The sequence below is a fragment of the Centruroides vittatus genome, unplaced genomic scaffold (genome assembly GCF_030686945.1).
Source record: "Centruroides vittatus isolate TY-2023 unplaced genomic scaffold, ASM3068694v2 contig_1158, whole genome shotgun sequence".
NCBI classification, from domain to species: domain Eukaryota; kingdom Metazoa; phylum Arthropoda; class Arachnida; order Scorpiones; family Buthidae; genus Centruroides; species Centruroides vittatus.
The window spans coordinates 808,604-836,564 of record NW_027120744.1 but is presented as its reverse complement, the minus strand read 5'-3'; the positions used below and the strand labels follow the sequence as shown (position 1 = coordinate 836,564).

General features: G+C 29.3%; 1 protein-coding gene across 4 annotated transcripts; it reads left to right on the top strand.

The window, feature by feature from the left end:
- Positions 1 to 147: 147 nt before the first annotated feature.
- Positions 148 to 27,673, top strand: LOC136979819 (rho GTPase-activating protein gacF-like). 4 transcript variants are annotated; one of them, XM_067275856.1, is made up of 12 exons: positions 148 to 238; positions 346 to 546; positions 4,795 to 4,892; positions 4,962 to 5,058; positions 6,403 to 6,530; positions 7,810 to 8,019; positions 10,991 to 11,205; positions 11,525 to 11,717; positions 11,788 to 11,840; positions 17,562 to 17,709; positions 17,785 to 17,863; positions 25,541 to 27,673. In XM_067275856.1, the coding sequence occupies exons 2-12, from the start codon at positions 445 to 447 to the stop codon at positions 27,329 to 27,331; spliced, it is 3,114 nt and encodes a 1,037-aa protein (XP_067131957.1). In that variant the 5' UTR covers positions 148 to 238; positions 346 to 444; the 3' UTR covers positions 27,332 to 27,673. The 4 variants fall into 4 exon arrangements, with proteins under 4 accessions (XP_067131957.1, XP_067131963.1, XP_067131949.1 ...); XM_067275853.1 differs by having other exon boundaries at positions 188 to 238; positions 320 to 546; XM_067275862.1 differs by having other exon boundaries at positions 153 to 546; positions 17,565 to 17,709.
- Positions 27,674 to 27,961: the final 288 nt, after the last annotated feature.

The following is a 27,961-nucleotide window of genomic DNA, read 5'->3' as shown; positions in this document are numbered from 1 at the left end:
TTAATAAAAAAATATTAATCAATAAAGGCTCTTTATGTAATTGTTTTGTTTACTGCCTAAAAATTAAAAATCCTGCATGAATTTGCCAATGGGCGATTTTGGGCTACTTCAGCGCCACATTTTGGCGACTTTTTACTTCGACTATCTGGCAGTTGTAGTGGCAACATTGCTTATTTCAAATTCAACGGCGGAAAGTTTAAAACATTCGTAGCAATATTGTTTGAGTAAATGTAATTTCGTATGTAATCACGATGATAATTTTTAACTAAATTTTAAGAAAATATATTAATATTGATTCCGTATTATTTTAACTTTTGAGTATAAGATAAACTATTTGTTTTTAAGAACTGGTTTATGAAGAAAATCAGTTAATGAAGCAGAACTGATCTCACTTAATGTGACAATCTTGTGGACAAATTAATTACACCAGCATTTAAATTGGAAATGAAGATTGGAGAAGAAAATTTGCAATCTCTGATTTGGAATGAGTTAAAAGAATTGGGAGTTCGTTTGCCGAAATGCAAGAGAAAAGTTAGTTACAAAAAGGTACTGTATTTTTTAATTTATAATGTAACTTAACTGTGTGATTTTATTAGAAGTGTTGACTGCGTATACAAAGCTGTTTGCTGCATATGTAGATTTAGAGAATGCGTATGATCGAGCGAATGGAAGGAATCTGTGACGCGTGTTAAAAGAATAAGGTTCCGGTGGGAAGCAACTTGGATGTATGAAAGCAATGTGTAAGAATAGCAGAGTAAATGTGTGCAAATAGCAACGTTTGAATGGTTTGGTATGAAGGATTTGTTCAATTATCCACAGTTATTTTGTGTACGTGGATACATGTGTGAGGAGTGGAATGAGTTTAGTGTACTAATTGTATAATGCTGTTAGTGGAGAAAGAAGGATTCTATATTTGTGTAGAATCCTTCTGTCTTCTCACTTAAATTGAAGATTGTTAAGTTAATATGAATTGTTTGTGCATTGTGGTGAATTAACATTTTTCTCTTTTCGTGTTTGTGGAGGTATTATCATTTTGCTTCACATAAGTTATGACTTGAATTTGAGATCCTTGTTTGAAACTGTTTTTAGAGATTAAAATTTTCAAATAGTCAATTATGGATATAGCATACTATGCTTTTTCTATAATATCTGGAAAACAAATGACATTATTGTGTTCACTTATATAAACATTTGATATTTTGTTCTTCCAATACTTTTCTTATATGCATCTCTAAAGATATATTTCTTTTTTCCCCCACATAAAACAATGTTATAAATTCTATTTTTTAATTAATCTGAAAATCAATAGGCATAGATGCTATCAGTAATACATATAGCATAATAATACACTTACCTAATATAAAATAATAAACTGAATAGTAAATGAAAACCAAAATTGAATAACTGCTATGCAGCTAGTTTTATTCTATTATAAAAAATGAGCAGTTACTTGTTGTAACATCGTCACAATGCTGGGCTATAATTTTTTAGATCTTGATGCACAATGCTCTTGATTTTAGTAGTGCTTGCCCTTGTATATCAGAATTTGCCTGTTAACAAGAGTCATGCCAATCATCTAAGTTCATATAACTTTGTTCTGGAAAAAATTTTTTGAAATGAAATAACATGACTTCCTGTCCAAATCAGAATTTCATATGCACATTAGTTAATCAGGACCTCTGGCTTCTGAGCTTTCCATATCTGGTTTTGACTTTCATCTACCTAACTTCATTCTTGAGATTAAGGATGAACAGATGGACACCAGTGGGAATTTATAACTTCACAGGTTGTTACAGGTTACATAAGCAAACTGATGACAGTTAAAATAAATGATTCTTAAACTAATAATTGAGAAAAATGAATATAGTAATTAAATTTTTATTTGAAGAGTTGCTAGTTAGGTTCTGATCATTATTGATAGAATAGAAAATACATAACACAAAGAATAATAAATATATAGTCATTTTAACCAATGTGCAACTTTGCAAGGCAATGCTGATATAAGTTATGATTTATTGGTCCATTCAATTGTTCAACTTTTAACTTTTGTTTTGAAAAATGCATATTTAAAATCATAAATCTGACCTTTACCATATTATCAATAGATATGGGTGCTGCCATTTTTTTCTTTCTTTCACAACCATTTCCAAATGCCTACAAGCAGCAGTGCATGCTATTGTGGCAGAGACATGGAGTGACTGCTATTAACAGATGCATCCTTGACGTTCTGCGTGATGTCAAGACATCACGCAGAAAGTTCGGACAGGAAGGCAGGAAGTGACATTGAGAACTGAAAGAAGTTTTAGTGCAATGCCACTCAGAGTTTTCACATTGAGGATTTTTATCCTAACCGAAAATTTGGGAAATTTTTTTCAGGGTGACTTTTTTTTTTTTTTTTTTTACTTTGATCTTTTTTCAGTAGACTGAAGCAAAAAATTTTTACATGACAGTGTGTGTGAAATACTGTTTAGGCATTGTGATAAAATATGTTATTCAGACTTGTTCATTATAAAATTATTCAAAAATTATTCGTATCTCTAAATGACAGCTTAACATGTTGCTTTTGCTGGCCAGACTCCAAACTGATAGGGCTACCAGTATCTACATTAATCAGTAAGTAAAACTGGTGGTGATAAATAATTTGAAGTGATGAAAAAAATTTAAAACTGGTGAAATGATTGGCAATTTTTTAAAAATTTTCCAGGGTGACCCCTGAATAAGTTTATCACTTTTGTATTTCACATTTGTAAATTTACATTTTTTATAAGTCTTTAGTTGTTTTTGCTGAGACTTGAAAAGTTGTGTAATTTTTCAAGAATTTCTGTTTAGGAACTAGTCTATAATTATAATTATCTACATATCTAAATCTGAAACATTGAATATGAAACTGATTATAATGGATATAGTTTTCATTTAGCAAAAATGATTTTGCTATTATTCTAAAAAGTGTAAGAATTTCCCATATTCTGTGATTAGGCAAAGTATCTTTCCAAATGCAGATTTCTGTATAATTATAATTTTTATAATTGCATTCATTGAGGCTTATTTTAAGAATAATTTTGTATGAACATTTGAGTAGAAATAATAATGAAAATATTAAGTGTCCACATTTTTTAAGTAGCATTTAACAGATGTGCTTTATTTATTATTGTTTTAAAATAAAGCGATTGAAATTGATTGTTGTTTAAATATCCAAAGGAATTTCACTAAAGTAACTTAAGCATTCAATAGAATGGAGCATTTAACAGGACTCAGTAGCATCTTTTCTGAACTATTGCTTTGAATAGGACTAATGTGTTGGCAACTGAAATAAATTATCAACTTTATACTATAAGAATAATTTTAAAAGAAACAATAATAATAGCTGTAGGGAACCTGTTCTGAACCAGCAGATTCAGCCCCGTTGGTTCATCACACAAAACGAAAATAGTCAGATATTTCTACACAAAAAACTTATTCTATACTCAGGGACCACCACTTTGTCCTTCCTCTCTCTCCCATGTCCGGAACTCCTCTCTCTGTCTCTCTTCCCACCTTTTTTCTCCTTCCTTTTATGGCTCTTTGCCTATATTTATTATCCCCTTTTATAACCCTTTATTGCTGCGTGCAGGTGGATTGCACCCATTCTGACAAAACCACAAGTGAGGGAGGACAAGGAGGTCCGATATCACTACAATAGCAATTTTTATAGTTTATATAAACTTGATAGTGTGTCCTTAAAGTTTTTTAAAATCAATTTAAAACTGTACTAATACCAGAAATGATCATCACTACTGGTAGTATTATTTCTACTGAAGTTTGAGAATGTTTAAAGTGTGTATCATTCATTGTAATGTAACAACAATGAATTAATATATTCAAATTTTTTCAATATTAAACTAGTATTATTTTTAATACAATTCTAATGTTTCAGTTTACATCTATAAAAGTGTAATAAATTAAAGATTTGATATCTCTCCATAGAGAATAATTAGTGAAATATCTGGCAATACTGCTACATAAGATAAAAATATGTTATATTTTCATCTTATGTAGCAGCATCTCTATTCATATATTCTATTCAGCATTACTGTTTTATATATACAGTAGACCCCCCTATAACACGGCGAAAAAATTGCAATCTGGTTTATATAACATGGTAAAACGTCATCGCCGACTCGTGTCGAGACAGGATTGGTCGATTCTGGACCAATAGTGGACGAGCAGCCGAACTACTTGCCGCTGTCCAGCGCCAGGAGTATATAGAGTTTAGGCGGGAAAGTATTGATAAATTTTTATACAGTTCTTGTGAAAAAAACATTTACAGTGTTATTCAACGGCCATATAAATTATATTTCTATTAATGATGTCTCCAAAGTTCAGCGAATTCTTCACAGAAAGAATAACTTATCAGGAAATGTGTCCGCCATTCGATGAGTCGCTCCGCGACAAAAACAAGCTTAGGCAATGGCGTCTTCGAACGATGCACACTCAGTAAGTAATCCAACAATTTTTTGTTTATAGCATAATATTATTCCCAAAAAATTATACGTGATTTGGAAATGTTGAGTCAAATTGTTCTAGAATCAATTAATTTTATGGAAAGAAAAACAGCTGTAGCCCCTAAACCACACACGTGCCAGGCTGTGATTGGCTCATATATTTAAGTGACTTGTACAACACGGATTCATATAACATGGAATGTATCTACCGTGTTATAGGGGGGTCTACTGTATGTGTATATATATATATATGCATAAAATAGTAATGAATATGTTTTTATTTAATAAATTTTAGTAATTTAACTTTTTTTAGGATGTTGTTTATGAATCATGTCCTGACCAGGTCTTTGGAGTTTTGTTATCTAGTCAAGAATGGATAACAGTTGACTGTCATGGCACTCCAGTACCTAGGTAAGTTTATTATTAAGAAAATTTTTAATTTTATTCTAAATACCAAATTCATTAAGTTATTTGTAACAGATTTTTAGCTATTACAACTGAATACCTTTTGCAACATAAGCATCTTGAAGGATTGTTTAGAAAAGTTGGATCAATTACACGACAAAAAGAATTAAGAGTAAGTTTAACAAATAAAAAATATTTATCTTAAGTAGTATAGTAATATCTCATATTACTATAATATATATACTATATATATATATAATATATATATTATAGATGTGGTTCTTTATTTAATGTTATTTGGGGAATGCAAGTAGGTGATTTGAGTTTGCCAGAATGAGGTACAAATTTTGATCATAAGAAATATATGAGGTGTGGCAGAAAATTAATGAGATTGGCATCACTGAGAGCAATCTGGCAAAACTGCAGGCTTCCCTTTTACAAAGCTTGTATGTTACTCACTCAGTAACAGTTTCAACTTCATGTGGTAACTATGTGATTTTAGAGAGCATGAAAGGTGAAATTTTGTTTTTGTATTACGTTGTGGAAAATGGAACAGCGAAATTTGGAGGAATGGTATGCCATCAAATTTTGTGTTAAGATTGGTGAATCCATGAATTTGATCTAAGAAAGTTGCAACAAGCCTATGAGGAACTTCCTTATCAAGAGCACAAGTTTTTGTGGCACAAAGCATTTTTGAAGGGCCAAGAAGCAGTAGAAGATGAATCTCACTCAGTGAGGCCTTCAACATTGAGAACTGCAGAAAATGTGGAAAGACTGAGAGCTCGTGTGGTCAGACCATTGACTAACATTGAGGCTGATGAGTAGTGAGTTAAATTTGAATCGTTATACCCTTCATCAGAATTTGACTCAAGATTTGGGCATCAGAAAGATGTGTTCCAAGATGATGCCAAAAACCTCAGGATTGAACAGAAAGACAATCAGATGCATGTGAGCTTTGACTTTCTTGACAGAATCGAAAAAGTCCCAGATTTTTTTTCAGTCGTGTAATCACTGGTGTAATCACATTCTTGAAAATCCATGATTCATAATCATGGATTTTCAAGAATGATCCCAAAACAAAATGTTAAAGTGAAGAGGCATACTGACAAATCCCCTCAACTGAAGAAAGTTCACATGAGCAAATCAAAAATCAAGTTCATGCTTTTTTTTTTTTTTTTTTCCTCTTTCTTTCTTGCAGTGCCACAAATCTATAAGCTTTAGGTTTATTTCCTATCTCCATCTCTTCCTGTGAAACATCAGCATACAAAATTTGATTTTCATTGCTACATATCCTTCCAAATAGCATTAAATAGGAATACTTTAATCATGAACACTGCTTACATCCCTTTTGTCATATTAATAGATTCATCACTTGTTCTTTTTAACCAAAATTTATAAGAGCATTTATATAATTTAAGAGATATAAAAAAACATTTTAAAATCTTTATTCTAAGTCTAATTTTATTTCACTGTTGTTACAATAAGTATTTATTAGTCATTAAAATTTTTTATTTAGAAATATCTGGAAAATGGTGGAAATCTTGATTATGCTCAGCCTCATGATGTCTCTTCATTACTTAAGCAATGGTTTCGAGAATTACCAGAACCAGTTATTCCAAAAAATGTACAAAATATTTTTCTCAGGTTAGTTATTTAATTTGAAATTAAAATAGTTTTATTAATAACAATAATATAAAACATTTTAGTATAATGCATTAAGCAATATTATAATATAATGAATTGAAATAAAATCAATTTTGAATTTTTTTTTATTTAAACTGTTTATTAGCTATATTCTGTTTTTGACTTACAGTAATACCCCAAACTTACACAATAGGTGGGACCAAGCGATAACCACATAAGTTGAATTTCGTAAATTGGGGTATAACTTCACATATAAATACATACAAATTATTTTTAATTGGAGCCAGAGACTAAAGAAAACAAATTCAGAAAAAAATGTTTAATAAAATCTTAGATAACATTGTTTCCATCTCAGCGATAATATTGTGATGTTTACGAATGATGCTTGAATTTAAAGATTGAGCATTTTTTATAGCTTCAAGAATTTTTTCTTTACCTTTTATAATTGTTCTGACTGTCGATTCTGGTAGATCAAACTTCTTTGCCAATTCACAAATTTTCATTTTTGTATCTAAGTATTTAATAATGTTAACTTTACATTCCAAAGGTAAAAGTTTTTCTTTTCTTGTTTGATGCAGAAGAATCAGTTCTACTTTGTTTGGATGACATAGTAGATCTCTCTCAAGTCTCCGTAGATATAACAAACACAAAATAAATTGTAGCTGTGCGTCGATTCCGCACGACATGTCTGAACATATAAGCTGAATAATAGTGTGGGGGGAGTGAGTAATCAAGAGTTGCGTGTTCGTTCAAACAAAAGACAAATTGTTGAGATTTGAAAATTGCATAACTCTGGGTTTGTGTAAGTCGAGGTATTACTGTATATTAATTACTGAAAAATCTAGATTTGATACATTATGATTCTACTGTAGAATTACTTGAAATTCTTTGTGAAAATAATATTTGATAGTGTTATGGTCTAAAGATTTTTCCCATAATTTAATCCATAAAATTATAAAAACAAGAATTTTTTTTAACATTTAGTTTTGGTTGTGAAATGCATATATATTATGATAATTGAGTTATAAATTCAGTTATTGAATAATTGTGCATTGTTTGATTGGATATTTGTCCAATTCATACATGTATCTGTCATGGCTTGCTGAATTTTTGAGATGTTAATATAAAAATTTTTTATTATAATAAATTATAATTTATTTTACTTTTGAAAATGTTTATCAGTGATGGTAATAACTGAAATATGAAGAACATTCCAAAAATAAGTAAATCAAATACTATAGATTAAATATTTTTAATTTGTAAAAATTTGCTTTTCTAGGTGTTATCAAGTAGACCAAAATATATCTGCTTGTTTGTTAGCTTGTCTTCTTCTTCCTCCAGACCACCTTTATACCTTACAACATACAGTGAATTTTTTTTCAAATATTGCTAAAAATAGTTTTGAAAATAAAATGGATTCTCACAATCTTGCTTTGATAATGGCACCAAATCTATTACCATCATCACATTCAACAACAGGAAAAGCAAAGTAAGTGATATTTAAATTATGATCATGATTAATCTGTAAACAAATTAAAAATGAAAAAACTATTTTTTAATTTTACTATGATTTAATTACTTATTTTGTTGAAATAGTTATTAACAAATCTCATGTTCCAGAGCACTTTGAAATGAGATGTGAAGAAAATAAACAATGAAAAACATTGAATGATTTTATAAGTAAATGGTTTCTTCCAATAATAATAATTGATTACTTTCAGCAGTGTTGATAATTTGGAGACGATGGATACATTATCAGTTTTAAGTTTATGTTGATAAAGTGGAGTTTGCAAAGAAAGCTTGCTTGATATATGAAAGATTTTTGTATGCCAAGCAGTATTGTGATATAATTAATTGGTTAATCTCAACAAAATATCTGAGATAAAGTAGTTTAAGAATAAATACTGTAATAATCCTTTGTTTTTTAAATGAGATTTCTGTTCTGTTATTTTTCCCCTTTTCAGAAATATGGCAATTGCTTTTTTTTTCTTTCAATTCTAACACAGCTCAAAAATTTTCCATAGAAAGATCTTGCACTACATGCTAGAACTGAACAAATTTAAAGAACAGTACAGAGGAACTTGTTATTGTGTGTGAAGCTTAACACACAATATTTTAAAAAATTTTGGTGTTGGTGGCATTATTGTAGATAAAGTACTTTTTACGGGCAAAGTTTTAAATTTGTTAATAAATTCATATAAGAAATAAATTTGTAAAGATAGAAGCTAACATGTTTGTTAATAACAGATACTGCATTCTGTAACTCAGGGATGGGCAACCATTTTCTATGTAAGGGCTGCATTTTAAAACTTTTGAACTGACACGGGCCACTTACAAGAGAAAAGAGGAAAAAATGCTGGTAAATCACAATTATTTATTCATATATAATTATAAATTAGCATATGTATACTTAATTTAGCTTCTGGAACTGATGTAAACATAATATATCAGAAATATTTGGTTAAATATTAGTCACTTCTAGTTTTAAATTAGTTTTGATGTGTCTGTTACCCGGTTTCTTGTTTTAATTTTTTACTAAATTCATTGCGAAAAAACTATTCATGTACATAAGTTATAGAAAATAATGTTTTAACTTTTGCCGCATACTTCCTTAAGCTAGAAAATTGATATATTTATTCATATTTTATGTGACAGCCTGCAAAAAATATTAATGTGAGCCACATGCGGCCCGGGGGCCACATGTTAATCCATAAAATTATAAAAACAAGAATTTTTTTTAACATTAGTTTTGGTTGTGAAATGCATATATATTATGATAATTGAGTTATAAATTCAGTTATTGAATAATTGTGCATTGTTTGATTGGATATTTGTCCAATTCATACATGTATCTGTCTGGCTTGCCACAGGTTGCCCATCCCTGCTGTAACTTATGCTATCTTATTTTTATTGTTCCAAGTCAGTTCATTTACCCACAGAATGGGGGTTGTTTATACTACTATATTATACCACCAATTTTTTTGTTTGTACTATTTGGACATAATTAAAAGTTAAGTTGTAACTTATACATCAAGAATCTGTTAATGATTACATTTTGAACATTCATTGTTCTGCTGAAAGTCATATTTGTTTAGTGATGTTCAGGATATTAAACCTTCAGACATTTTCAACTATATTTCACAGATAGTGTTTCTATATTGTGTGAAGAGATCCATTTGGTAAATCCATCCTGGCTATGTAAATAATCAGAAATAATGATAGGATGATACCAGTTGATATATTTTTTTTTTTTTGGATGAGAGTCAACAAACCTAAACCATGTCTATGGAAGTTTTTTTAGGTAAGAGCATGAAAGAAATGAGAAGCAGACTTTTTTCTACATTTTTGTAAGCAGAGTTTAAAATCTGCTACTCATAAGAATCTCTCCCTGTTAAGAATCTCTCCACATCTGCACTCATTGGGAATTCAGAGAACTCTGGTCACGAAGGAGAAGGAATAGCTTGGTCTAGGATAGAGGAGAGAGGTTTTCACCTTTCACCTTGGATTTGTGTGGAACGGACATAAAATTCATCTGTTCATATGGTCACTTTTCTTTTTAGTTCTATTATTGTATTCATAACCTTTGGTGATATTAAAATTTTTATTTTTGCACATCCTAATCTGTTTACACTGTAGAAGTTCATGTTCCTAGATTGTGTGACTGCATAAATTGGAATGTTAGATTTAGATGATTTTCAGATTAAAATGTCTCAAGTAAATAAATGGATTTCGAAAGGTGGTGATTAAATTCATTCCTTTCACTGATGAAGGTGAAAATGGAGATTAGTGAAGGCAGTGTCATTTCACATATATGAAATGAAGGATGATTGGAATTGCAATTTGAAGAACTGACTGCAACTTTTTTCTAAGACAACATATATACCTTGATATTAGACTTGGAGACTCAATTACAATGCTATAGGTACTATAACAAGGATTTCTTCAGAGGTTTGAGAATGTATTCCCTTTACAAAACTATCTCTAATTTTTTCAAATTTTTTTTCAACTCCTGCAAAGTTTTCTTTGATGTATAGTTGATTCCTCCTGTAAATGGAGATTTGAACTGTTGCCAAGATTTATAGTGGTTAAATAAATGAAGTTTAAGATTAATTAGAAATAGATGAAAATGCGTTCCCAGAAAGTCAGTTTCTGATATAAAATGCCATGTATGATCAGTTTCTTATCTGATACAACATAATTTATGTTCTTGTCCAAATAGACTTTCTCACACACCTGTTTTTCAAACACTACTTTATAAATTAAATAAGCTCTTATTCATCTTACAATATTTGATGTCTCATCTCATGGATGATTTTCACTTCTGATAGAATGTTAATTTTGTCATAGTTGTTATCATATTGACAAAATTCTTTCCTCTCATATTTTATAAAGAATAATAATTGTTTCGCATTTTAATGATATTTACATATATTCATATTTAATAATTTATTATTTTGTAGCAAGTTGCTTGAATATCAGATTGGAATAGTCCGTCTTCTAATTGATAATTCTGCTCATGTTGGACAGTTTCCTTCTGACATTGCTGAAAAATTAGGTTATCATAATGTAACATTACAAATTGATCCAGAAAGTTGCTCTAATGGATTGGAGAAATCTGATATTCCTGATGAACAGCCAAAGGCAAAGAAGAAACGGCGCAGTGGAACCGTCCAAGGTAAATAAAGACAAAACATGTTTAACAACAAATTTCTTTATTTGAAAAATTTTAAATGATAATTTATTATAATAATTGAAAGATATTAAATTAGTTTTATAATTTCTACATCTAATTATTCTGTTTCCACATAATTTTATAAAGAACAAAAATTGCACTTTTATGAAACCACATATAAATATTTCCTCATTTTTATCATTTTAGACTTTTAAGTTTCTATCACATAAACAAAGTATTAATTGAAAAACATGTATGTGAATTTATTAACATTAAGTTAAAACTAACATTCTAATATTTTATTTCTGTATTTGTATTTCAGAACTTGTAAGTGGAATCCGAAAATTTGTCACTCATGGACGTGTTTCTGTTCAAACTACCTCAGAAATCTCTTCAAATTTGCCACCTCCTTTAGTATTGACCTCAAATGAGAAACATTGCAAACCTGTAAATAAATCTGCATCAAAGCGTAAAATAAACAATGAAATTCAATCAAGAGAAAATAACTATAATCAGTAATTAAATTTCTATATTTTCAAAATTATGAAATTTTTGAAATGGGAATGTAACTCATATTTATTTCAGATCTTACCAAAATGCATTGTCTTATGACATATTAAACACAGAAAAAACAAATGGTAAGTTTAACTTTTTACTGATGATAATTTTGTATATCTATATTTTTTCTTATGAACTTTAGTTTACATTGCTGTAAAATCGTTTTATAATTTTAATGTTTAATTTCTACCAGCTTTATTAAAAATTAAATTAAATTTGAATATGTTTAAAGTGTCATATTTATTTTGTGTAAATTGAGCATGAGTATATTAATGTTTATATTGATTAGTGTTGTACTTTTAAACATATATATATATATATGTTTATAAACATATACAGGGTGGGCCAACGAAAACGAAACAGCAGAGTGTTCGTGTTCGTCCAAGCAAATTGCTCGGACAGGTCGATTTTATTCTCGAGGGGACATCTTATGCAATAAAGTTTTTGCGAATCTGAATATTAACTAAACAAACATTTTTTTTCGAAATAAATGTTTGTTTAGTTAATACAAAATAAATGAGTTTTTAAAATTTTTTGTTGTCTGTTGTATTCAGAATCGCAGAAACTTTATTGCAAAAGATGTCCCCTCGAGAATAAAATCGACCTGTCCAAGCGATTTGCTTGGACGAACATGAACACTCTGTCGTTTCGTTTTCGTTGGCCCACCCTGTATATATATATGTTTATAAAATATGTTTATATACATATATATGTTTAAAAGTACAACACTAATCAATATAAACATTAATATACTCATGCTCAATTTACACAAAATAAATATGACACTTTAAACATATTCAAATTTACTTTAATTTTTAATAAAGTTGGTAGAAATTAAACATTAAAATTATAAAATGATTTTACAGCAATGTAAGCTAAATTTTATAAGAAAAAAAAATAATTATAAATATATATATTTACAAATGGTCTTATTTGAATAGACTATAAAAAGAAGATACAACTGGCAGAATTAAAGTTTTTAGAAACTATACTGTATTTACTCAAATGTAAGACACTTACTTTTTCAGGTTTTAGTATCTGAAAATAGGATTATCTTAGATTTGATATAATACATCATAATTAATGACATCTAGTATTTGCATCTTATTTCTCTGTCACTAATTTCATTAAGTTATTTTAATAATTTTATTAGACCAATATTTATAATAGTAAATATTTGAGATCTGCGTAGCTCAATTTTGTTAGTCTATTACAGTAACATCATAAGTAATTGTATGAAAATCATAGAAAAACAGGACACCATCAACTGGGCTACCACTTACTTGATGCCAAACATCTGAGCGATAAAATAAGAGATGAATAATAAACAAAATTGTTTATTGTTTTCTTTAATATCACTATTATTTTCTATTGATCTACTACTAGTAAATTTAAATATTTTTAAGAAACGAGTTAAAAGAATGATTTTGTAATTAACAAACATACATATTACACACTTCTATTTACTTGTAAAAATAAATAAATAAAAAGCCTCGAAGGATAGTTGATATCTACCCTCAAATTAATGAATATAGGCAACATAAAAACAGAAAACAATTATGTAAAATTAAAAATACATTACAATAATTATAATAAATACATTATTATATGTTAAAACAAAAGTATAAAAGTTCTTCTAAAGAATTTGTTTTCAAAGAATTGCTTTTCTTTGATGTGTTTTTTTTGTTAACTACTGACATAAAAATAATTAACAATGTTACAATATGTTGTTTCAAAATATTTCCTTTTTCTAAGTTGGAAATAACTCTTACCTCATAAGTCTTAACCATATTTATAATTTATATATATTTTACCAATACAGGAAATCCTTGTTAATTCAAACACAGATAGTTCAAAATTCCATTATTTCGTAACTATACTTTTATCCCGGTCAGGGATATAGATAGGGTGACCAAATTTTTTTCAGCAAATCCAGGAATACAGGTCAATCATTACTTTTTAGGGTACACAGTAGCAGCCTACATGTATAAGTACTGTTAAATGAGTACTGTAAGTACACAACTGAGACCTAAACATTTTAATTTTGATTGAGCTTGTTTGTTTCAATCAAATAGCTCTCCTCCAATAAGGTTTATAGCTATTTACTTTTGGTGCATTTTAGTTATATCTCGTTGGTGGGCTGTAATTTGAAAAATTATGGGACCTATAAATTCTCACTGTCATTCATCCTTCCTTAATCTCAAAAATGGAGTTAGATAGATGAAAGCTGAGACCAGATATGGAAAGCGTACTGGCAGGAGGCCCCAATGAGCTATATATGAACAGCTTTGGATCAGAAGTCACATTATTTCAATTCAAAATTTTTCCCTGAGAAGGAGTTAGATTACCTGCATGACTCTATTGCTAACAGGAAAAGTACAGGAGCAAGTACATTATACCATTACAAGACTAAAAGAATTGTGATGAAGTCACTAAATAATTGCTTGTTCTTGTTTGGCTTATTTTGGCATTTCCTTAAAAAATTGGTTATCCCATTAAAAAATTACCTGGAAATGCTGAAGACATTGGACATGTCTTCTGGCAGAAAACTGGCAGCAAGAATATTACAGTAATCCCAAGGAAATGAAAAAATAGAGACAAATGGGTAAGACTCCATTCCATGGACATTTCCTTTCTGGGGACAGAGGTCACCCTAATACAGAGATTTACATGCTAAGGAATTTGGTTAGTTCAAAATTCAAAGTGAAAATTCTGTCCAAACTGTAACATGCCTGTTAACTCATTCATTTAGATCGAAGTGACTCCATGCTGTAAGAGAACATTAGACCAAGAACAGTTCTAATCTGGTTAATATGGCTTTGCTTTTACAGTAACACATTTTCAGGTGTCATCTTATCCATGAACTACTCTTTTTTTCCTCCTATCTCATAAAATACAGCTGATTTTTGGGATTGCAAGATTGGGCTACACATAGCAGATTGAGATATATGTAGGGCTCTACACTACTAGATTTGAGTAACTTACTACTTTTTGGGCCACTTTAAAAATAATTTGGGCTATATTTTGTGGAATCTGCTTTACTTTTTTATAAAACTATCTGGCAACCTATGAGGTTCTCACCAGACACATGCTGTTTTCCTTCACATTTATATTATTATTATTAATTAATAATTAACAAAAATAGCATTCTTTGTATGTATTCATATTCTATTTGCTTAATAAATTACATCAGTTACGTGGCATTTGGCATATTGTACAGATATACATAAATCTCGGATAATTCAAAACTTGATAATTTAAAGTCGCGATTATTTCATTTCTTGAATTTCAACCAACAAGGATTTCTTGTATTTACAATAAATAAATAATATCTGTTAAATCATGGTAAGCAAGCAAAAAATTTTTAAGTTTCTGTTGCTCGGTTAACTGTCACACACTTGACTATCATCCATTGTGAATTGCCTAGTTGTCATGTACCCAAAAAAACTGTGTGGCATTCTTTCAAGGAATGTTGCATTTTTAATGATTTAAACATTACTGAGGACGATGTATATGAAAAGATGTGTGTTGAATCCAGTGTTGATTCAGAAGATCCTAACATGGAAAGTAGAGAAGTTGTTGACTTTGATACTCAAGACAGTAATGTACAACTTACTTACAAATTTATATCTACATTTTTTTTTTTTTTTATAAATCTATGGATGAACATGTAGAAATTATGGTGTCTTAGATTCAGTGGTGTCTTACATTTGAGTAAATAGGGTAAATGTCCAAATATTTAAATTATGATACGACCATATTTTAAGATGTAAAATGACCTTTAAACTTTGATTTTTTCCCCCTCTCTTCTCTGATAACTTTGACTATACAGGCAATAAATATGGAGAACTTTTCTGCATTTAAAATATTTGCAAAATAGAACAGATGAAAGGGAACACAAGATTTGGTCTAATTACTTGGATTATTGTTGATATCTAGTTCAGGAAATTTTATATCCATAATCAAATGACCATAAATTGTAGATAAGTATTAGATTAATAACATTTTTCACTTCTTTAATTTTTATAATTATCTTCATTACAATTGCTTACAATTATTCATTTTTGTAAAACTTTTATATATTTATGATCAAGAAATTATAGTGACAGTTAAGAACTATAATGGAAACTTTTTTATTTAATGAATTGCTTAATGATATCATTAAGCAATTCTTTTTGTCATCTGTTAATTTACAATGCAGTTATTTTGACCTATGTGATAATTTTTTTTCAAATTGGGCTGCAATTTGAAAAAAATTATAGACCTATAAATTTCCACTGTCACTGCCTGTCTTTCCTTAATCTTGAGAATGGAATTAGATAGATGAAATTCAAGATATGGAAACCTTAGGGGCAGGAGGCCCTGATTAACTATATGAACTAATGATGCAAACTGAAAGTCATGTTATTTCAATTCAAAACTTTTCCCTGAAAGCAATTAATAGATGATCAGCATGTGAGGTTGCCGACTGGGTGCTGACTATGTCAAGAGGGTCGAGCGGTCGCGAAGGGTCGTATGTGGGCGATCAGCACTGAGACAGACTCTACGGTTACAAGAAACCGTTTATTTGACACAAAAGAAGCTTACAAGATTTCCGCGACCTTGGAAGTTCTAGGTCGGCAGCAGCCTCTGGGTCTTCCTCTCCTTTCGAATATAGTCTCATTTTGAAGGAGTGTCCCTAGGTCGCGAATGGCCAGTTCCCTCGACGACTCCGCGACTCCAGGACGATGCGGTCGACTTCCGTTGATGGAAAGATGTCGATCCGAGGTCGGGAGACGGAGACGAAGATGGGCACCAGACACACACACAACAATAGATCCGTCACTTGGAACTTTCGGGAGAAGAAGCCCTCTTTCCTTTCCTTTCCTTTCGCTTGTTTGATATGGAGGAAGAAGCCCTCGCGTCCTTGAATTCTCAGGTTTTATCTGTTTTCCTCCGATTCCGCTTTCCGATTGGTCTCTTCTCGTCACCTGATGACAATTCGAAACCTTTCGGGGGCGCGGGAGAGGTCAAAATCGAAGTTTAATTCGATTCCCACTCGGAGATAGACGATCTACGTTTCCCCATTGTTCTATTGTTTAAAAGTTCGCGTCGTTTTCTTTAAGAAAAACTATTTCTACCTTCTATTTTTTTTCCTCTAAAAAAATAATCTTTTTCTAAAAAGAAATGATTTTAACGCAAATTTCAGTGAGGTTCGGACCTATCCAGAGCCTCACAAGCATAACTCTATTGTTAAAGTAAAAGTATGATCTACAGGAACAAGACACTACTAATTTGAGGTGAAGAGCATATATTTTAAATTAAGTATATTAAAAGTATGATTAAAAATTGCAGCCTGGCATTTTGACGATGTCACAATAAATAATCCCTTGTTGTTATTTAGATAATGTTTGGATTATTTATATCATTTAGATAAGCTGAACATTCTTACAAGTTATATAAAGCTAAATTTTGTTAAAATTTTAATCCCATGATATAAATTTGCACAGAACAATTATTATTATTATTTTATTAATATTGTTGGTTTATTATTTGCTAGTGTAAATATTCATTTAGGTTTAAACAAATGCTTGCATAGAAACAGTCAGATGGTTCTCAAGTTGAAAATATGGAATCTGAGACTGGATGAAACTGTTAGCTCTTCAGTACAGAAGATTTAAAGTATTTTTTAAATCTTCTGCACTGTAAGAGTTACTGCAGACAAATAACAGGAATACTTATAATTATCTGAAAGTAATGTAATAAATATTTAGAAAATATTTATCTTTTAGTTTCTATTAAGTTTAATGTATTTTATTTAGCAGATTCTTTGGAAGTCACCTCAGGTTTATCAGCTTGTGACATGGTTTCTCTTAGTGATATTGATTCCCCAACTGGTATGATATATCAAACTCCAGTTATTCAGACTAGAAGACGATCACTGAGATTATTAAAAAATAAACAAAAGAAGTATGACCTTATAAAAATTAAAATTTATTTATGGTAATTTTATTATACTTACTTTATTATTTTATGTAAATATAGAAATTCAATTGATAATTCCAAAGGATATTTAAAAATATCAAATAAGAACATTAACAATCCTCCAAAGACTTTTATGAAGGTAATTTTAATAATATATTATTTTAAATTAATTTGTAGTTCTTAATTAATAAATTTACACTACTATTATAAGTTCAATTATTAAATTAAATTCTTTATACTAGTCACAAAAATATTACTGTTTTAATGTTTGAAAACTTTGTATAGTCAAACCTCAATTTATGAATGTAATTCATTCCTAAAAGATGTTCTAAAACAGAAACAAATTTTCCTATAAAAAACAATATAAAATGGTTTTAAAAATATATTACAATTAATACAAAGTGTTAAAAGAATAGGTCAAGGACAATAACTATGTATATAAAGTATTCACATATTTTGAAAAAACACTAAATCTTCATTTTGAAGAAATGATAAACCTTTATTTCAATGTCCTTCTCAAACCTTTAGGAACAAACAGTATCTACAGCAGAATCGACCTTTTTATTGAGGCTTCTCATCTGCCTCAGTATGTAAAAACCATTAAAAGCAGTTCCTAGATGATGGCTCAGTTACATTAAAATATTTACAAAATATATTACAATCATAGCAAAACATATTCGTATATTTTGAAGATTTAGTGTTTCTTCAAAATGTGTGAATATTTTATATATAAATATAAAATGGATTAATCCATTCCTGAACTCCAAAATAAACCTTTTTTTTTTTTTACCATTTTAGCTGTATTTCATGCATAAAAATGCCTACAAATGTAATATAAATATTTGTTATTTAATTTGACTTAAACACCTTTAAACATGAATTCTTGGATGCCATTTATATTATGTGAATGTCAATTAATGTGGTTTTAGTAATTAATATGATTAAATTTAATTGCGGCATGTATCAAAAAATGGAAGCAGTATCTTTCTCGTATTTGTATTGAAATCTGATTTACCGTATTTACTTGCATATATAAAACGAGGTTTTTATCCATTTTTCACTGCTTCAAAAACCTAGGTTGTGCTATACCCGCGAGCAAAGGATTCTTTTCGTTTTTGTATAATTTTTGTAAACTGTGTATTTGCATTTTTTACCGGATTCTCATCTTCTGGTGTTTAAAAACAATAATATTTTATCTGGGTCGTTTGAATCGTTCTTGTGTATTGTCAGGAGTAAAGATGAATAGCAATAGGAAAAGCAAAGCTTTTGAATTGAATTCCAAAATTACACGGGAGCCCGATACAAGTTTTAATTCATTCCCACAGGAAAACAGGTGATTATTTGGAAATCAGAATTCAAAGAAACCCATAAGTGTAATCAATGAAGAGTGGGTTTGACTGTTAAGAATTGGCTTAAAAGAAGCCAATTCTTAACAGTCAAACCCACTCTTCGTCGATTAAAAAGGTTCCCGATTGTGCAGCTTTACGTGAACAGATTATGTTGTCGATTTTACAAGATTTTTCTTTGAAGTTTAAAATGCCAGTAATTTTGGACAACATGTACTGTACATTTACATGCATTTGATATTTTATTTGTTATTAAACAAAATAAAATTAGAATTGTATTAATAAATCTAATTTTCTTTATTTTGATCTTTAAAGTCACACCTCATCCTATATGCGAGATCATCTTATATTTGAGTAAATACTGTAAATAGTGACATCATTGATGATTCATGTCGTGACATTTAATGACATGAAGTGATCTCAATGCCACTAACTTCTGAATCAGTAGTCTTTTCATTGATTGGTCAGGCTATTGACTTTCTTTAACATAGAAACTATAGGGAGTTGACCATCTGTGGCTGGATCTTAGAGTTATCATACAGTCAAAACTGAGATTTGACTGTAAATCTTTAAAAGATATTTAACAAATGCTATTACTTATTTCTTGAAAACAAATTCATTAAAAGTCTCTAAATGTTTAATTATGCAATATTATGTAGAATGAGAATTAACAGTTTTGTAAATTGAGGAATAATCTAATCATTTATTCATTCTTAAACTTTTTGCATAAAAAAATTATTTGCCTAGTTGACTTGTAAATTAATAGTTATAATTGCATTTTATCAACTCTGGAATTAAGATTCATTTAAATAAATATAAATTTATAATTTATATATATATATATATATATACAGTGGGTGATCAAGTTAACGAACAAATCGGATAATGAACACTTTCACAAAAGTTTTTTATGATCGGACAATGAACACAGGTTTGGATAATGAACACTTCACTGAACAGACATAAAAAGAAGCGATGAAAATAGCAAATACCGATTTTTCCCTTGTCTTCAGGTAACAATTTGAAACTTTTCAGAGTGCGAGAGACGTCAACATCGATGCTCAACCCGATATATACTGATCACATAGTATTCCTCGAGCCTTTTATTTTTCTGACAGAAACAATTCTTTTATAGTATTTGCGAGACTGTCGGGCAGGCACTTGTTAAGTTTTGCATCAGTTTTTATTTTCGAAAGGTGAGAGTATAATAGCAAAGGTAGAAGATGTGGGTAGAAGATGTCTGATGTTGGTGGGTGGTATGGCTTGAACAAATCTACAGTAGAGCGAAGTTCAATCTTATCTAAGAAAGATACAGTATAATCAAGAAGACTCAAGCAGCTAAAGGAGTAACAAAAATCACATCTGAGAAATAAAGAACATTGAAGAGCTCTTAATGGAACCTTAAATGGATCTGACAACAGAAGAACGCCAAGAACTCTTGAATGAAGAACACCAAGAAACTCGGTGAGATATGTTTTCTGAAAAAGAGGATTAATGCCAATATCTGCTATTAATTAAAGATCTTTTGAAGAAGTGGGGGATGTCAGATCAACAGTTTTAAAATGGCATACAAGCCAGGTTGAGGCTAATAGGCTTGGGGATCTCTACAATTACAATGCTATTAATTACTGAAAATCCTGAAGAAGAGAGAAAAGCAATCGACATTAGACAGATTCTTTAACCTCCATAAACGGGAAAAAAACATAACTAATAAAAATGCAAGACTGTATATATATATATCTTTTTATTATTACATATAAATAAACATAGTAAGAAAGTATATATTTTTTTATTTTTGGGGATCTCCAGAACAAATTAATCAAATTCCCATAAAAACTTATGGTAAATCAATAGTCAGTTAACGAACAATTTGGATAACGAACAAAGTCTCGGAACGGATTATGTTTGTTAACCGATCATCCACTGTGTATATTTTTTTTTCTTTGTTAAAACATTATAATAAGTTACTAAATATCTTTACCTACTCTATAATAATCCTGCTTTTATAATTTAATTTAAATTAGTTATCCTAACTAACTACTTCCTATAGATTAACCTGAAAAACTGATTCTTAACTCCCAAGTACCTTTAAGCTTGTCTGGTTTATCTGCAAGAACTTCTTCCTTCACTGCATTTCTTCGGCCCTTTCTCCCAAATCCAACATTTCTCTTTTGGCCCAATGTTTTCCTCTTTCCTTATTTCCTCCAAATTACTACTTTAACAGAAGTGGCCTTGGATAAAGAAAATATCATTCTACTTTTCAGTCCTTTTGATGTTCCTTGAGTCCTGTCATACTCTTTAGGGTCCTCTTTATCATTCCAATATAATATACTTACTCCTGGTTCTTTTAGCTATTGACATTATGTTATCCCCGGTTTGCCCATCATGTCCTTCTTTTCTTTCTTGTTTCTGTCAGAATTAGAGTAAGATATTTTTTAATACAATCTTTCAGGTTACTCTCTCCAAAGTTCTGTAGAAGCTTGGGCTCTAGAAATTCAACACTATGTAAAGAATCCCTTTTTTCTGTTAATTCTAGTTTTTGCTTGGGTGCCACACACTTGATGCTCAAAACTATTTTTTGAAAGCTGCCCTTGGTAAACCCCCCTTTTTTTTCTAATTTCCTCAAAACCTGCATTTCTGTTTCTATAAATTTTCATTTATAGAACAACTTGAAAGCTCTTCATATTAGGATTTCAAAAGCCCTTTTGTATATTTATAGCGGCCTAGGAGTCAGAAGGAATATAAATCAGATTGAAAGACTCCTTTCTATAAACACATATTGGTCCTTTCATAATCAAACATCCAAGAAACATACCTGTTCCTTAGCCCTGGCCTCAACTTCAAACCTAGGGAGATAGTAGAAAGCACATTCATAAAAAATTTTATATTCATCAATCATTTCCAGATTAGAACATGACATCAATGTACTGTACAGTACATCCTGTAGAATTTTCTCATTTTTAGATTGTTCTAGCATGTACATTTTTACTTCTCTCATCACCCGCTCTGCCTAATCCTTTGCTATGGACAATCCAATTAGAACTTCTATTCTTTACATGTAAAACCTTGCATTAAATTTAAATAAGATTAAAAATCATAATGTGTAAAATATCATGAGTAAGACAGTGGACGCACTTTCTAACCAAACCTAACCTAACCTATTCTAATAATTTGGTTGCTAATAATTATGGTAATTTATTAGAATAGTTAGGTTAGGTTAGGTTAGAACGTGCGTCCCACTGTTTCCTCGCTGGAATCAGAGACGAGCTCGCCAATCTTTGCACAAGGGTACATCCAATTAGAACTTCTATTCTTTACATGTAAAACCTTGCATTAAATTTAAATAAGATTAAAAATCATAATGTGTAAAATATCATGAGTAAGCACTATCCATTTCCTTAGTCACCTTGGCCAGTATCTGCTCTAATTTACATGTAGAAGAACTGCACTTTTCTACTATTTTCAAAAAATAATTTTATATGTCAAATGTGCAGCACCCAAATAAAACAGAATGAACAGAAAGAAGGTTCCCTTTATGTGGATTCCTGAGTCATTCTAAAGCCCAGGCTGAGTTTTTACAGAACTTTGAAGAGAATGACCCAGAAGATCATATTAAAAAGAAATTCTACCCTGTTTGATGTTGTCAGGAATGAGAAAGAAAAGTGGGACATGGAGAAATTGAATGTACATATCAATTGTTTAACAGATTCAGGAGCAAGCATATATTTGAGTGATGAAGATGATTATAAGTGCAGGTCTCAAAGAACATTAGGAGGACTGTTTGAAAAGTAGAATGACAATGGCATTCAGAAGCAGCCTTGGATAAAGAAAATGAAGTTATTTAAAGGAAATGAGGAAAGAAGAAAACATTGGGACAACAGAGAAATTATGGATTTGGGAGAAAGGGTGTGATTCAGAAGTGGTTAATATCAGAGTGGGGAGTTGTTACCAGCAGCTTGGAAATGTGTTGTCAAGGAAAGGAAAGAGTGAAAACAAAAGAAAATGAGGAATTTGAATGAAAGAAAACATCTGGGAGAGGACATTATATAGAATTCATTTGCTTAACAGTTTTCACTTTTTTAAACAAATAAAAAATGTTCCAAAGATAGAAGAAAACTTGGAAAATGTATATAATGTAGAATTGCTTGAATGCAGGTTCAAAAGTTTGGAACTGCTGTGAAGAAAGAAACTCCTGCAGATAAACCAGATAGACTTAAAAGTACTTGGGAGCAGTTTTTCAGGTTGGTCTATGGAAAATTAGTTAGTCAGGTAACTTATAAAGTTTGTATAGATAGACTTATGATTTCATTTAAATAACTAAATCTATATGAATTCAAATTGAGTTATTTTAGTTAGTTTATTCTACCATTATAATCTTCACAATGATACATGTACAAATTTATGTTAAAAAACAGTTAAAAGTTTTCTGTTTACTTTGAAATTTGATACTTTGTGAGATATTGAAAAATTATTTTGTGTGACTGCTTTTACAAAAATGATTACAATCAAAACATTAAATGATAAATCAGAGGTATCAGACTTTTTGCAGACTGGATTACAATTCTTTATAAGTAAATGTGATCTAACTTTTATTTTGTAATCATTTATCATAGGGATTCCCAACCTTTTTCTTTCATTAACTCCTATATAGAAAATATTCTTTTCAATAGACCCCCCTTAACATTTTTATGTTATTTTCCAAAATTTTCATAATATATCAATTAAATTATTAAATCAGTTAATGAATTTCCTACATGGTTGTTGAAAATTATCTGAAATTCTCAAAAAAATACAATAAGTATCAAATTTTTTTCATCTATCCCAAGTGACCCCTTGAGTTCCATCAACCCTTTTTCAAAATTCCATTGACCCCAGTGGGTCTATATCGACCCTGTTTGGAATCCCTGATTTATTGGTTTTATCTCAGTATTAATCAGGACTGTGGAGTTGATAGACCTGTAACAGTTTTCTAAAATTCTGATTCCAATTCTTGCCTCTAAATAATAATTTATAATATACTTTGATTATATTAACTCGGGATGGCATTTCATCACTACCAAGTGAATTGTCATGCTGCTACTTAAGCATTTTTTAACTGAATCAGCAAACATTTCCTATCAAAACTGAAAGTACTTATCTTTCAATTTTTCATTATCACTACTAATTATCATGTTCATATTGAACCACACTTTGACATGCAATGTTTTCTATCTGTAATTATAGTAAAGTATTTTAACACTAGATTTAGATTTAACCCAAGTTTTCTTAGACATTTTGTATGAATGTTTTAACAAAAAAAAATGTAATATATGAATTCAAATATAAATTTCTGAAAAGAAAATCAACAGTAATTAGTGATATGCAAAGAAAGATCATGAAGTAGGAAAATCATCATCATAAAATAAGATCTTGCATTACAATAGGTGCCTATAATGCAGGTAGGAGGTTAACACTGTTGTTTGAAGCTTACTATAAAGTGTGTAATGAAAAAAAAAAAAAAAGGAGTTGATCCATTTTTACTGTTTCCAACTCCACAGCTCTGGTAGTAAGTGATAATTCTCTGAAACATTATATTAAAAATTTCTTTTATAAGAAATCTTATTGATCATGCTTATATTTGAAAATAATGAAAAAAATAATTTCTAATTAATAATTTTTCTTATTTGATTTTCTACATTGTCTACATTTAGTTTTTTCATTTTTAAACGCTCTTATTTATTTTTGTAATTTTTGTAGTAAAATAGCAATGATATCACTTTGCATATTCTGTATCTGTTATTAGATGTTTAGTCTCTCTTAAATAGTTAATTGATCTGAAATAATAGTCTTGATCACAAATAAATTCTGAAAAAATAAATTAAAAAGTATATAACCATTTAAAAACCAAGAATATGATTTCATCTTACAATTTAATAGCTGAGTACTGGTATTTATGATAAAATAGTTTTTCTGTAATAGAAAAATGATAAATTCTATAGATTTTGTTGTTGTGATATCTCATTTTCTTGGTTAAAGAAACCAATTTTTATTTTAAATTATTATATTATGTATCATCTCTATAATCTATAGAAAATTTTTTAGTATTATTTACAACTTCCTCTTACCAAAATATTAACAGCTTATAATAAAATATATTTTAAGTGATTACAGTCACATTTAACTTAAAATAAATTGATAAAATAATCTGAAAATTCTTATTACAACTGTAAAACTAAAACAACAAAAAATGGAGGCAATGTGCAAGTACTGTACTATAAATGTATGTTTTCTTAAAACAGATAACTACATTGTATCATTGTATCATTTAAAAAATTAAACCTAAACATTTTATTTTTTTATACATTATTTCAGAATTTTCTGAATAAGATTAAGTTGAAAAAATATTTCATTTTATTTAATGTATAATTAGAAATATTGATTAAATTTTGTATATATTTTAATAACTTTGCAAAATACTTTATTTAATGCAGAAAGAAGTTTTGCAAACAAATAGCCAATCACTTTCTTCTGTAGAAGAATTGAAAGAAGTAGCTTTAAGCACTAGTGATTATCAGAATTTAGTACAAAACAAAAATTTCAGCACCTCAGATATAAAAATGGATTGTACAGATGTAAAAAATATGACAAACACTTCAAAGAGTTTAGTACAGCAAAATTTTGAAAGAAGAGAGAGCTTTCTTAATAAAAACTGTAAGAATTTAATTGAAAATACAAGTTTATCCTATAATAATCCCAAACAAAATGTAAACAAAGAAATTTCTGTTCGTAAAATTGGAAGTAATCGTTGCAGAAAAAGTGGATTATTGTTGAAAGAATATAAGTCACCTGTTAACAATGTAAAAGAATTTTCAAGCATTAAAAACATTAAAAAACCATCAAAATCTCTTAATAAGTCATCTTTACGTCGAGGACGTCCAAACACGTTGAAAACTGGTCTTCGTTCACCTTCCCAATTCAAAAATAATTCTGATTCTGTAATGCATAAAAATACAGATTCATATATTCACATACACTCTTCTGTAAATGATAAATCTTGTAAAAATATTCCATGTAATGCAGATAAAAATAAGGAATTGAATAGATTTGAAATATTTCAAGATGATGGAAATGACATAAATAATGATTATGGAAATTCAGAAATTGATGAAAATGAGAAAGAACATGAAAACTATTATTTTTCTAGAGAAAATACTATTACAAAATGTTCTACTCCCAAAACATTAGAAATTAAATTTAATTCACAAGAAGTTTTTCTTAAGAGTTCAAAAAATTCATCTAATACTCATATTATTTGTTCAAATTATGATAATATGAATAATAATGAAATATGTTTTTCAGGACGTCAAATCAGTCCTGTAATTCAAAGTGCAGAAGAAAAAGAGAACTCAGCTCAGTTTAATCAGTCAGAAAATCCTTCCAAAAGCAGTGGTTTATCTCACATTAGTGATAACAGTGAAAATTTAAATTATTTGAAAACTGATGTTAAGGATACATCTGATCTGAATGTTTCACAATTAACATCAGAAAAATCATTCAATAAAGATGATAATTCAAACTTAACTGAATTTCATTCATTTAAAAACATGGATATTTCAGAAAAAGATGGTTGTACTTCATCAGACATTCCAGGTAATTTACAATGGGTTAGTGCTAAAAATTATTTTTCAAATTGTGAAGTTAGTACAGATGAACATGTAAAAAGAGAGAGTATTATACGGTTACGAATTAAAAATGCAGGAATGGTGCAAGCAAACATTCAGCGTTATAACAGCATTGAAAGTGAAACTAATGGAGGCAATCCAAAAGATTGTAAAGCTCAAAAAACTGAAGCAGTCACTCCAGTTCGTATCCCAAGTATTTTTAAGAGGAACGATTTTGGAACAAGATCACTTCATAGAAATATTAAGCTAACTGAAAACTCAAATAATAATTCTTCCAGTTTAATTCATAGATCAGTTAGCATGAAAGATAAAGATCACGAATTTAAGATTCCCACACCAATTAGTTTGAAAAAACATACCAAAACAAATGTTACTCCTTGTACTAACAAACCTAAAGTGTCAAATAGAATACTTCGATCAGCATCTAGCAAGACAGGTAAAGAAATATTAAGAAATTCAATTAATGATGCCAAACATCACTCCTTGAGATCATCTGCTAGTCCAATAGATCCGGACTCTTACACGACGAATTTAAATAATTCTTCTGGGATAGCTTCGTTAGATTTCGGTTTCATCGATGAATGGCAAATTGAAATGTGATATTTGTATAATAACATTCATATCTTATTTACTCGGCTATTCAGAAATGTTTGATAACTTTTTTTATGTACAGTTTACTTTTATTGTAATATTGAAAAAATATATATAATTTTAATTCATTCAAAGGGCACGAGTAGTTATTTTGTACGTACTCAAAATTTTATTATAATCTTGGTAATGAATTTAATTAGTAGAGAAAAGATGGTGTAATTCTGTAAATATAACATTTTAATTGTATTTTATTTTGAATAAGCAATATGATTAAATAAATGTCCCTTAATAAAACTTTGTTACAGGCTTCCATTAAAAATGCATTTTGTATACCTGTTTTCACATTTTAATCATGCATACTATAAATGATAATTATGTAATCAATATTTATGACTATAATTTTGTACAGTTGTAAATCTAAGATGATGATTTTTCATAATTGAAATTTTTGAGGTAAAAATTATATACAAAAATTTAAAAATAGTTCAAATAAAAATGTTTGTACTTCTATTTATTTTTTAAATAACATAATTTGTCTGTTTGTGGTTTGTCTGTCATTATGTATTGTTTTTGCAACCTTATTTTGAAATTAGCTCATAATTTGGATAAATATTATACTCTGAATATAGTGTTTATGCA

Coding starts and splice junctions, on each gene's coding strand:
- LOC136979819 (XM_067275856.1), top strand. CDS start 445: ATGAAGATTGGAGAAGAAAATTTGCAATCTCTGATTTGGAATGAGTTA. Junction 6,531..7,809: donor GTACAAAATATTTTTCTCAG/GTTAGTTATTTA, acceptor TTGCTTTTCTAG/GTGTTATCAAGTAGACCAAA. Junction 17,710..17,784: donor TTAAAAAATAAACAAAAGAA/GTATGACCTTAT, acceptor ATGTAAATATAG/AAATTCAATTGATAATTCCA.